Raw genomic sequence first — 13,056 nt, 5'->3', positions numbered from 1 at the left:
TCAGAAGACGCTAAGAACTCATCATGAAATTGAGCTCTGCAGATCACGTTAAACAACTAGAGGCACCCATTCAACCCACTGGAGGCAAGGAAAGGGTTGATACAGCTTAATACAGTCTAATGATTAACTCTATGTGGGTCTCCCTAATTCTGAAGGTCCATGTACCTGGTCAGTCAGATGGAATTCTAGGACTTGAGGGATTGAGGCAACTGCATATTACACCGAAGCCCTCTGTTTTCATGGTGAGTTGTGTATTTGAACTCGGCGGGCTTGCCAAATTAAACGGTTCAACCAGTTCTGCACGGTTCAACCAGTTCTGCAAGTTCCACAAACTTTGAATTTCCCCTTGGAAATGTAATAATAATAACATTTAGGACTTCAGCGGCTGCATGTAACACACTGCGGCCCCCTGTTTGGTTTTGCTGTGAGTCCTATCTTTTGATTATGGCTGGTTCACTTAGGTGTGGCCTGTAAGGATATCATCTCCCCTCCATTCTTACATTTCCAGTTTTACATTACAGCCTTTCAAATGTTAGTAGTTTTGTCAATGTATATATCCAGTATACATCTGGAGTATAGTGCACAGTTCAGACACAGTCTTATTTTCATGCTTCGTTTGGGGAAGTATTCAGGGTTTGGGTCAGGTTGTGTTCACAGGTTCCATTCTCTTACATGTGGTCTCGGGTTTTCATTTCTCTTTTTGTATTCTTGCAGAAATGACCCTGGGGGTAAATGTTATATTGCTGAGAACAGGCCAGGCATGTCTGTCTATTTAAGACAGATTATGTTTGATAACTTCACAATTAAACGTTGGTCACAGAATGTGCCCAGGATCAATATCAGACAGAAGACGAGAAAAAAATAAAATAATAGTATTTTCATTCAAGACTCTTACCAAAGGTAAATATTTTTTCCTGTCAAGGAGTAAAGTTATTTTGATTCTAATTCATAGAGCTTTGCCGCTTACTGAAGTAGGGATCAAGAGTAAGGAATCAGGACAGTGATATGATCACAGGAACACTGTGTTGTTAGAATGTCTCTTAACTTTATATGCCCCACATATATGTCGTGTTGATTTACAAACTAAAGCACTTTCCCAGTGGATTTTGAAATCTTTGGTGATCGTCAATTGTCACAGCGGTCTAAATCGCTGTCTGGATGAATCTCATTCTATTATCACTTTAATAATACACTTTAATAACTTTTTTAAGTGGATGTGATCTTTTACGATTCCCCTTGTGCATCCGTTCTCATAGGTGCTTGGACTTCCCCTTCATTTTTGGTTAGGTAAGGCACTTCTCAGGGTTGTCCAATCATCAACCTTTTGTTTGTGCTCAGCATTGAAGTCCTTGGCGGAGGCGATAAGATTCAATTCTTTAGTGACGGGCATTAATATGGATTCCCATAAAGTTCCCTATATGCCGATGATGTTCTGCTCCTTCGTACCATTCTTAACAGAGTGATAGCAGTTGTTAAGGTCGTCTAAATCTTTGGCCGGTTCTCATTCTACAAGATCAAAAAATGTAGCATTGGAGGCTATGCTTTGGATCCTCTCAAGTCACCAAGGACCTCATCTATCTCTGACCATTTCGATGTTCTCCTTCCTCCTTGTTTGTTTACCTTGATGTTAAATAATGATCTTTAGGTCATTACAGTATAAATCTCCTGCCTTTTATTCTGTAAAGTGAAAATTTAAAAGGACTAATCTCCCATTATCACTTCTAGATAATATTTTATTTTCCAAATGGTCTCCGTTCTTTTGACTATAAAGTCTCACTCAGTTCACCATTTCCCTTGTGCAAACTACAAAAGGTTTTCTCCTCATCTGTCACGTGTTAAGGGTTAAGAGCAGAGGATGTCGCACCTTGTTAAACCCTATGAGACAAATTGTGATTTGTGAATATGGGCTACACAAACAAAAGAACAATTCGTTATTGATTGATCGATTGATATAGAATTATGCATGTTGTGCATTGCAAACTCGACATGCTAATGAGGCATTATGGTAAATAAATGCATCCTTACAACGTGATGGAGTCTAAGTGGGACGCTATGCAGGACATTTTTATTTGGAGCACTGCCCATATTTCTGGCTTGCATCAGCCTGCCAGAATACAATCTGCAGTTGCTGCTACTCAGTGGCTCTGGCTTCATGCATTTATTTTTATACTATATCTGCTGTGACCACTTTGTGTGCCGGTGGCCCATTTAATCTGCTCTGCCTTAAGGGGAATTCTGATGATATTCTTGGACGATATTCTTACACTTGAGCAATTATTCTGCAAAAGTACATACTGTTCTTTCCTAGAATGCCTTTTCAGATCTTATACAGCTTTGTCCAGTTATCAGGAGTTGTATTAAGTAAAGTATATTTTAGTATACAAAAGATCTTAGCTATATTCCTTTACAATTTTTCAGTTTTTCATTATGAAAAATGTATTATTAACACATTATATGAGAATATGTGCCACTGTAACATGGCTCTAAAAAACGACTTTATTCATATTATTTTTGTCATTTGCCATAATTACACAGCTGACAGTGTTATTATGGGGGAGAGAAAGGTTCTTGCTTCTAATTTTTAATACCGTAGACATTGTTCTGGCCTTGATGGCCAAGTTTCCTGTACATTTTTAGAGCATTTAACGTGACATCTTCAATTACATTCACCTAAGCTACAGAGTGTGGAGTGAAGTCGTACTTTTCTCCACAGCATCCACAGTAGATGGAAAGATGTACAGGAGGTGTGATTCATAATAACACACCACCACCATCTTTTCACAGTCACCACATAGGGCCAACCACTTTACTCACTCTACCTCTGTATGCTGCCATCAGGCCTGTGTACATGGTTTTCGAGTGTGTGCATGAGAGAAAGAGAGAACGAGAAAGGCAATGATCAGACAGTGACTCACTGCTCTGGTCAGCTGCTGGTTTTAGAGTATTTTTGGATGGATGAGGGTGTGTTAGTGAGAGAAACCAGTATAGGCCTATGGTATGCTGTGTGTATCCGTGTGTGTCTGTGTATGTGTGGTAATGGTTAAAGACAACTCTCTAATTTAAAGTCTCGGTTGTTGCAGTCCACAGTTTAAATCCAAGTATTTATTCTGTTTGTCTATTGCAGAATTAGCCATGATTAGCTTTTAAACATTTGCTGGTCTCTTAACCTCATTACAGTATTTGGTGGACATATGTGTATGTGTGGCATGCTGTGCATGTGTGTCTGTTCCCGATGGATATCTGATCCTGAAACACGGCCCAGCCTTTCTTCAGGCGATGGTATGAAATTCATCTGACCCACTCCCAACATCCTCTACACCCCATCCGTCCTGTTCTGTAGTGGGGCCTGCTCTGAGTCAGTCTGACAAACACACACACACACACACACACACACACACACACACCCACACCCACACACTCTTTTTACTTTTCCTCCTCTCCAGCATATTCATACACAGCTTCATATATGTATGCTTATCTCAAGGACGAGGACTGTGCTCATTGAATTAATCGCGTTCCAATTATCAAATGCCCCCATCTCTCTCTCTCTCTCTCTCTCTCTCTCTCTCTCTCTCCTCGTGTGTGTGGATGGGGGTGGTTGTCAGCTGATTAGATAATGCAAATACATTATTTATAACACTTTGCTCATTCTCGCTGCTTTATGGGATTGCCTAGCAACCACGGAAATATATTCTATTGAGCAAGACCTCCGATAACCACAGAGAGGGAGAGAGAGAGAGAGGAAGAAAGACTCGGGGTTGCAAACAGGGAGACGATTGGGAGTTGGCTGGTGCCTCCGTTGCTATGTATGGCTCATCTGGGCTCACTTATTTTTTCCTTTTTCTTTGACGCCTCTCTCTTTTTTTCTCTCCATTTCTTTTTCTTTCTTTTCATTGTTCCCGTTTTAGCTCTCTCTTGTTCGCTCACACTCCCTTACCTCATTGCTTACTTCTCCTTTTCTTTTCCTCTTTTGCTCCTGTATCACTTCTCTCTGTCATTCCTTCTTCCTCTTGTTTCCTGTTGCTGTCTTTCCATATGTGTTTTTCACACGTAAATATGTGTGTGTCATGATGACTGAGGTGGTGCTCTTCGCAATTTGGGAATTGATTCTTGATGCATTGTATTTGTGCCATTTCTTTTTTTTCTCACTCGTTCACACACACACACACACACACACACACACACACACACACACACACACACACACACACACACACACACACACACACACACACACACACACACACACACACACACACACACAAACAAACACAAACTACAGGAATAGATACACATACTATTTGCCATTGAAACATGCCATGCAGGTGGATATCATGGCCTAATATGTCAAGCTCTGCATGGTCAGTATAATGCCAACAACACAAAAGATGGCTCAGTAAAAGTGTTGAATAAGATATAACCTCTTGAATCTCACTTAGAAGTTGGTGGGTCAGAGAGCAATTTCCAACGTTTCCACATATGTCTGTACATGTGTGTAAATGCACAAAGCAAACACAGTATTTTCATTTGAGATAGATAGGTAATTAAGTAGGTAGGTAGATAGATAAGATTATAATTTTGGAGGAAATACCTCCTTTTTTGAGAGCTAGATGAGAAAATTGATACCACTCCTATGCCTGTACGCCCAATATGAAGCTGCCGCCAGAAGACTTTTAGAAAATTGTTTGTATTAACATTGGAAACGGGGAAACTGCAAACCTGGCTGGTTAGAGCTCAATGCCTCTGACATTCTCTGATCAACACAATGTATCTGGACCACCCTTTTCCCTGCTTCCAGTCTTTACACTAATTGAATTTAATGGAATGCTGGCTGTAGCTTTATATTTCACTGACACATGTATTCTAATCTGACTCATCAGCAAAGCACCTTACCTCCCAAAACGTTGAGGTGTCGATGTAGCGAGCACTTAACAAGGTTAATAATTAAGGAAAGTTAAAGCCACCACGTTTGAAGTAAACAGTACCCTTGGCTCACCTCTCACCTTAGCTTTCCCTGTCTGCCCAGACTTAACCACTGATGAGATTAATGGTTCAGGTAAACGCTTTTACTCAGTCATTGGCAGGGCATCGTACCACTGTGAGTATGTGTGTAGTAGATGTTAGCCTACAGGTTCAACAGATGATTACTGGGTGTCATTACAAGCCCTCTGGATGTCACATTGCATTATTGTGGACCTGAACCATGCCACGCACACTCTTGACCACTTACAGCCTGAAACCATTGCAGAACTGTTTCTAACCTTGAATCTAGACTCAACAATTTATTGGCTCAGTCTTATTTTCCAATTTTTTCGGTCAGTCGTAGCTCCTTGGCTCTGTAGGCAGCATGGCTGACAACAGCAGATTGCAAGTCTATATTTAGAGTTCAGCTGTCTGTCTAGAAAGATGTTAATTCCTGTGTTTTTTTTTCTCTGGGAAATGATTCATAGGACCATTTTACACATTTTATTTTATTGTATATTTAACTGTGATTAGATGAAATGGCAGATTTTCCAATCAATTTACACCCAGTAACCCATAGAACAGAGTAAAAGAAATGTTTTTGGTTTGGATCCACATCCAACCACACATTTGATTGAAGCATGTATAGCTTTCGATCAGCGTGTGGCTTTAAACATTAGCTGGATTTGCATTTGAATTTTCAATGCAAACTATGATTTAATTAAGGAAGAAAATTAGCTTTTTCTCATAAAGAAGTTATCCAATAGATATGAGTCCCATAAATAAATATCTGTGGTGTCTGCTTAGCCGTAGTTTGTATGTTTGATTATTACAAAGCACTCCTTTTGTCTTTGTACAGTATAAAATATAAAATACTTTAACTGACACTTTAAAACAAAATCTAATTTCCCTGATTCTAATCGATTCCATAATCAAATCTACGTTGGCTGTGTTTGCGTTTGACATTCGGGAAGCTTTGATTCTTTTTAATCTATCTGATGGAAGTATACACTTAATTAAATGCTGTGTGTTGCTGCAGCATTTCAAAAGTTTGCTTAAATTCAGCCTGAAACACCACTGCACTGCCCACTTGCTCAGTTTGGCTCAGTTCAGTTCAGTTGTGCTTTAATGGCACGACAAGAAACAAACCTATGCTGCCAAGCTTGATGGGATCTGCTGAGGTAAAACTGCAGACAGATGGCTGCGAGTAATTAAAGCAAAACCAATAGATAACAGTTTTATTCGTGCGATGCCAAAAACATGCGGGAGCAATCTAAATGTTCCTGAGCACACATTCGTTCACTCACTTCCTTTTTTAATCTGTTCACTCTCCCACTCACTTTCATTTTCTGCATGGTTGCATCTACAATACTGTAAATAGCACTTAAAAGTGAGTCTCCTTCACCCATTCACATTAACATACTAATGTCAGTGACCACAATGGTTTGATGAATCTGAAGCAATGTGGGGTGTAGTGTCTTGATTGTATATTAACAGGGAAGACATAATTGGTAGCCAGAGTCTGCGCATTAGTAATCATGAAGTTGAGCCGTGGTATCGAGGCCCTTCCGACAATTAATTTTAACTCTGTCTCAGCTGTCAATCATTCTTCTCAGCTCATTTTTATAGCACCAAATATTTAAAACCAAACGTTCTGGAAAAATACACTGGAGCGTTCCTCAGTGTGATAAGAACTACCTCAAATGAAAATATGTATTTTTAAGTTTGCTTGATTTTTAAGGGTGGTCCATGTCCCATCAACTAACATGGAGTAGGTGGAGTTTATGACAGATACTGTGGCCAGCTACCAGGGGGTGATTCGGATGTTTTGCCTTCATTTTCTTCATGTTGTCCATCTTTAGTTACTGTCAATGGTCTTTCCCAAGGTTGAACTGCCTGTGATTAGTGGATGACCTGTGTCTCCTTTTCTGTTCTCACACTGAATGAAAATCTCTCTCAAGTTCCCTGAAAATCTGTTTTCTTTATCTCTCTCTGATTTTTGCTCCAACGTAAATAAATTGTTTATTACTTTGGTTATAACACAGTGGATTTTTTTTTATGTTGAGATAGCATAAATTTCAGATTTCAACATCGATTTCAGTCCAACATTTGTACATGACATTGGCATTACGACATTATCAACTCTTACGCAAGATATTTTCTTAAGGCCTGGTCATGTCAGAAAGTGGAAAAGTAAAATGATTGCATCTGTATGATCAGAAGCTTGGTCACTTCTCACAGAGCCAGCTGGGCAAATTAAAACTGTAGCTGGCGTACGACTTGCTTACATTGTAGCCAGCTGGGATATGCTCGAGACTACTTATGCTCAGGAACGAACATCATCTCAATCAAACGGAAGAAAGAAGCAAGCTCTAGTTTGCTTCTCACATATGCACAACATAGCAGGAGGTTCTCTGCACAGGCACATTAACAACAGCAACAAATCCTCTGCATTATTCAGGCGAAAGGTGGAGCAGCAGGCAGAGGCTGGAAGAAACGTATTAATTCCACTGCAGAGATCACGTGATTTCACTGATGACAGCTTTTATCACCACAAACTCTCTTGGCATCTTGTCGGTAACTTCTATGTGTATGTCACTGCTTGTTTTCTTTTAGTTTTTTTCTTTATTATTCGTGTTCAAGCGTCATAAACTCCCCCACTCGCTCGCTGTGAATCCAGCGGGGGATCCCCTGCTGTGTTCTTACATTGGATTCTCCCGACTTTCTGCAGACTTTATTCTAGCGGGGCCAGGCGGAGAAAGTCCGCAGATAATTCGGAGGCTCTCATTCGGACATTTGCGTTCACACATGCACCTCCTCCGGAGAAAGCACAGCACAGTGAATATATGGGTCACCAAAGCTGACTTACTTACCCGGCAAACCCAGTAACTAAGTAGTGGAATGAATTGCTGAGAAATTATCAGGTTTAAAACCATCATATTAGAGAGCCAAATACTGTTTGTACATACTGACAAGCCAACGGTGCTGTAGCCTGAGACACTGCACAGACTGAGCAGGAAATAGGGTTCAGCAGAAATCTTCCCTAAAGTCAACATTTGGCATTTTTAACAAGTCTGTACATATACAACTTTAAAATAGTTTAATTAAAACAACTTCAGAGTTTTTTTTTATTTAGGTTTATTTGCTTGGAACAGACCCAGGCTAGCTACCCTACTAAGCTAAGCCAACAACATCCTGTAACCAGCTCTGTCTATAATGGACATTGTTTTACTTGTTGCCATGTGCGTGTATTAGGCTGTAAGTTTTTCCTGTCGGCGTAGTGTTTATATCAGACCACAGTACACACTATGCAGTAGAATTTATTTGATTGAGCTGCTGACAATGATCAACTTTTCCATGGTTACCAGCATAACTGACATGCCGCACAGATGTGTGTGTTGGTGTGTGTTGGCCTAGTAGCCGACTGTGTTTATGCTAGAGACGCTGGAACAATGTAACCCCTGTGAGAGGCTGGAGAGCACAGACAGTAAGATGTGGACACTAGTGGCCAAACCAGTGGGAAGGAATACATCATACACCAGAGGCATACACCCACACTGACACACACACACACACACACACACAAGCTGGTAAACCTGTGTGTACATCCTGTGACAGGTTTTCTCCATACCCAAGAGTTTCAGTCTTCCTCTGTGTTTTCCACACAGCAGCAATGAGGAAAAGGAGAAAAGAGGAATAGAGAGTGTGTGTGTGTGTGTGTGTGTGTGTGTGTGTGTGTGTGTGTACTCTTTTGAAAGTTGAATCAGAGCCTCTAGACAGCTATGTGAATTTCAGCCCAATTAATCTGGAGCTTGTGAGTAGAGACTGTATAACAAGACTTGTCTGTCTGACCTCAGGCCAGCTTTCTGTGTGTGTGTGTGTGTGTGTGTGTGTGTGTGTGTGTGTGTGTGTGTGTGTGTGTGTGAGTGAGATAGTCAGAATGAGGGAGGGGTGCTTGTGTCACCTCTTGTGTGCTTGTGACACTGTAGCTTTTTTTGTGTGTGTGTGTGAATGTGCAGTATGTTTGTGTGGAAGACAGATTTGACTCCATGCTGTTGGTCAGTTGCACGACGCCTTTTCCACTGGGTCCTCAAACACACGGCACCCCAACTGAGCTGAACTCTGAAGAGACAGAACACACACACACACACACACACACACACACACACACAAAGTTCCGTATGACCTTTAAAATGGCGACAATTGATATCATCTGTAATCTCCCTCGCTCACATATATTCTTCCTTACGCACACACACACACCCTGAAACATAATGGCTGTTTATTTAATTTATACATCTATACACTTAATATGAAATTCCAGTTATATACTTCTCACACACACACACACATACATACAATATGTACATTGAGACAGTATAAAACCAGAGTGTGGAGCTTGCATGCATACCCACCATCATCGCCCAGCACGGCCCTGCAAATGAACACTACACAAAAATAACATCTTCTTTAGAGGTACATACCAATGTTTTTAGATCATTCTTGTTGATTTTTCTGCCTCTATTGTGCAGAAGTCTGTTCATTTTTAGATGTAAAAGGATACTTTCAGAGTTTTTGAACTTGCCTGTTATTTGTACTGAAAGTGATCACCCATGTTGGGGAATTAAATGCATTACTCAGTAATGAAAGTTAGTTGGTACATCAGTTACTCGTCCCAGGAGGACTCTGTTATTGCAGTTTAGAGGTTGGTTTGTCAGGTTGGCTTTTGTGTTGATTTGTGTTATAAACACGTCTGACCTGGACAATCTCCTGCTGCGTTCTTCATATGTGAGAGGCAAAGTCTGGACCCAACTGTGCAGATGTTCTCCGGCGTACATACTGAAGACTGCAGTAGGCTGCAATTGTTATTTCTTATAACATTGTAATCAGTACTGCTGCCAGTGAAGTCACATGCTCAGAAGGTAAAACAGTAAAACAGTAACATTGTAACCCAGACTTCAGGAAGCTACATGTCTGTTCAGGGATACCTATGATTGTCTTCTTGGTTTGATTCCTCCGTGTTGTTAGTGAACGCAGCATGGATTTCACGTTTGTTTGTTTGTTTGTTTGTTTGTGTGTGTGTGTGTGTGTACTGCACAATCTCTCTGCAGAGAGCTACCTCTTATCTATTGATTTTTATTTCTCCCTTCAGTTGTACAGTTCCAGATGAACATGACTAGTCAAGTGTGGTAGAGTTTATTGTTGTTTTGTACTAAACTAGTCCACAGGACAGCAGGCATTATAATCCAAGATGTTGTTTTAGTTTTTTTGTAAAAATCCACAATCTGCTTACTTGATCTTATCAAGCAAAGAAAAATGTTTTAATGTTGGATATTCAGGAACTTGAAAAAACATGACAAATGAGGTTCTGAGGTTTGAAAATGAGAGCAAGCCATAGTTCAGCTTTTATCCTGTAACTTAACTCAGAAGTTGGGTTAATTGAGTTTTATTTCAACAATTAAATGACACTTTGTCCCATTTTTAAACCAGTGTTTAATTACTTTTTATTCCCAAATTCTAAAAATGTCAGGAACTTCAAGGAACACAACTTGATATAACATTTGTATTAACATTTTGAAGCAACATTTGACTTCTTTTATCCCTCTATCTATCTTCCCATCCAGGGTCGTTTGCTGGTGAGAACCGGGCGTGTCCACCTCGGGGAGAAGATCCTGCGTGATGCAGTTCAGGTCCACAGCACCTCTCACGAGGCGTGGAGCGGCCTGGGTGAGGCCCTGCAGTCTCGGAGCGCCAGCCAGGCCCCCGACTGCTTCTTGACGGCACTGGAGCTTGAGGCATCTTGCCCCATCCGGCCCTTCACGATCATTCTCAGGGAGCTCTGAGGGGGTCTGGCCTGGGGTGGAGGTCTGAGTGAAGGTTAAGGAATTGGCCTCTGGCTGGATGATTGTACACATGGTGCAATGAATAGTTTGACATTTAAGGAAGTAGACCTGTTTGCTTTTTTTCCTAGCGTAAAATGAGAGAATTGAAACCATTCTAGCATCCTTCCATTTAATATAAAGCTAGAGCCAGCAGCACTTCACTTACACTTACTTACAGATGTTAAGAGATTTCCTCATCTTTGGACCAATGACTGTCTATATATGATGTCGCCACTTCCTCCCAATGTAGAAAAATGAAGCGAAAGTATCCCAGACCCAGGTGCCACCATCTTATTTGGAGCCAGAGTCTGTGCAGCAGTGATCGTGGAGTGGAACCACGTTATCAACATCCCATTGATACACCAGATTTTGGCTTCACTTTTGTGCTCCTGTCATGTCCCACATTTTAATATACAGTCATTGTTTTGGGTGCGGCCTTGCTAGCTGTTTCCCTGTTGCCAGTCTTTAATGTACAAATAGGAGAATGAGATCTATTTTTCTCATGTAACTCTTGGCAAGAAGGCAAAACCTTCTAATATTCCTTCAAATAAGTACATTTTTGGTAACAGGACATGTAACAAATAATTAGTCTCCTGGACTGAATAGTCTCAGGCAAAAATGAATTTGTGTCATGATGATCCTGTAAGTTTCCAGAACTACTACATCTGTACATTCATAGCATCTGATCTTAGTGAGCTAATGTTGGATGAAAAAATGGAAAATAATTAATATCAACATGAAAATGCAGGTAACAGGGGTGTATAGACAAATGTTTAAAGTACTATTTCAATGAACATCTCCTATGGAGTTATTAGTAAAGAATAAGTTTATTTCAACCATACTACAAATGTAATATTTTTAATAATCAGAAAATGTTCCCACGAATGGTTCATAAATTGCAAAGATGTGCTGGTTACGTCTTGAGGTAGACTGTACAGTATGTTGTTGTGTTATATGTGGAAATGCAGATACATGGTTTATGTACAGGCTCCCAGTCAGAACAGCAGCAGCTCCACTTCATCTGTATCTTAGCCTCTGATGTATTTTTGATGATCAAGTTGATTGACACAGCTTTTATCTGCACACACACAAACACACACACACACAGAGGGATATTACCACCCTTTCATCCTCAAATGAGAGCTCCTATATGATCCTAAATTCACTTATCATTCCACATTATGTGTGTGTGTCTATATGTGTATTCATACTGTACGTGTCTTGCATTATGTATTTTCATGCATGTGTGTTTGTTGAAGACCATCCCTCTAGGGTGTTATCAGTCCCTGTTCTGTTTGTTCTGTTTGTACAGTACAGTAGGCGACTCATCCCCTAATAGTCTGTGTGTGTTATTTGTGTTGTTTTTTTGACTCATCTCTTTGTAATGCTCTCCATTATAAACAACAATGGCTTTTAAAAATCACTGCTGAATGGCGCGTCTTCACCTGCCTTGTCACTTGTGACTAATGGACATCACTTCCGAGTGCCTAACCACATTAATGTGAGCAGTGGGACCGGGCTGCCGGCTTATGTAATACTGCCAGCACAGTTTTCTGCCTCCAAACTCCCTCCCCCTCCTCCTCTTCCTCCTCCTTTCTCTCTCTCTCTCTCTCCTCCTCCATCTCTCTATGTCTCTCGCTCTCTCCCAGCTTGCCTGATGTGATGTGATGTGGCTTGGTTGCCTAGCAGCCATCCCCTTGTTTGAGTAACTGGGGAAGGGGAGAGATATCTGGTCTGCTGAACAACACACACACACACGCACACACACACACACAGCGAGAGGCAGATAATGCCCCTGTTGTGTTGTTTTACAGGCTTGTCAGTGTCTGTTTGATGTCTGCTGTTGCCATGTGAGGTATGAGCCAGCTATAATCAATGTCTCAGGCTGGTGTAAATTGATTTGTGTTATGGGAAGAGTCCCTGCCTTTGCTCTCAGCAAACCCACTATTTCTTAACCCTTTAGCTCCCTGCAGGGCTGCAAACACTAATCCCCGCCTTCTCTGTCTTATTTTAAAACCCCTACCATCGCCCACCTTCCCAACGCTTCTCGCATGAAAATCTCTCATTTATCAATACATTGATTTGTGCGCTGGAATTATCGATCACTGTCGACTCTTTTCTACCGCCCGAAAAAAAAATCTATTTTTACTTTTCCCCTCCTCGCTCGCTGGCTGTCCCTTGTTCCATCCTCTGCTCATTAACGCCGTGTGTG

At 40.9% G+C, this 13,056-nt stretch overlaps 1 protein-coding gene across 4 annotated transcripts in view; it reads left to right on the top strand.

Moving 5' to 3' along the window:
* The window catches only part of ttc7a (tetratricopeptide repeat domain 7A), a 53,850-nt gene extending 41,583 nt beyond the window's left edge, over positions 1–12,267 (top strand). For all 4 annotated transcript variants that reach the window (XM_035172368.2, XM_035172366.2, XM_047342320.1 and 1 more), the window contains one exon: positions 10,587–12,267. In XM_035172368.2, the coding sequence (XP_035028259.2) occupies positions 10,587–10,805 (219 nt within the window). In that variant the 3' untranslated portion in view covers positions 10,806–12,267. The remainder of the gene's footprint in view (positions 1–10,586) is intronic.
* The last annotated feature ends 789 nt before the right edge of the window (positions 12,268–13,056 follow it).

This window comes from Hippoglossus stenolepis, chromosome 12, assembly GCF_022539355.2.
Source record: "Hippoglossus stenolepis isolate QCI-W04-F060 chromosome 12, HSTE1.2, whole genome shotgun sequence".
Classification (NCBI taxonomy): Eukaryota; Metazoa; Chordata; class Actinopteri; order Pleuronectiformes; family Pleuronectidae; genus Hippoglossus; species Hippoglossus stenolepis.
This window is presented reverse-complemented; position numbering and strand designations above follow the sequence as displayed.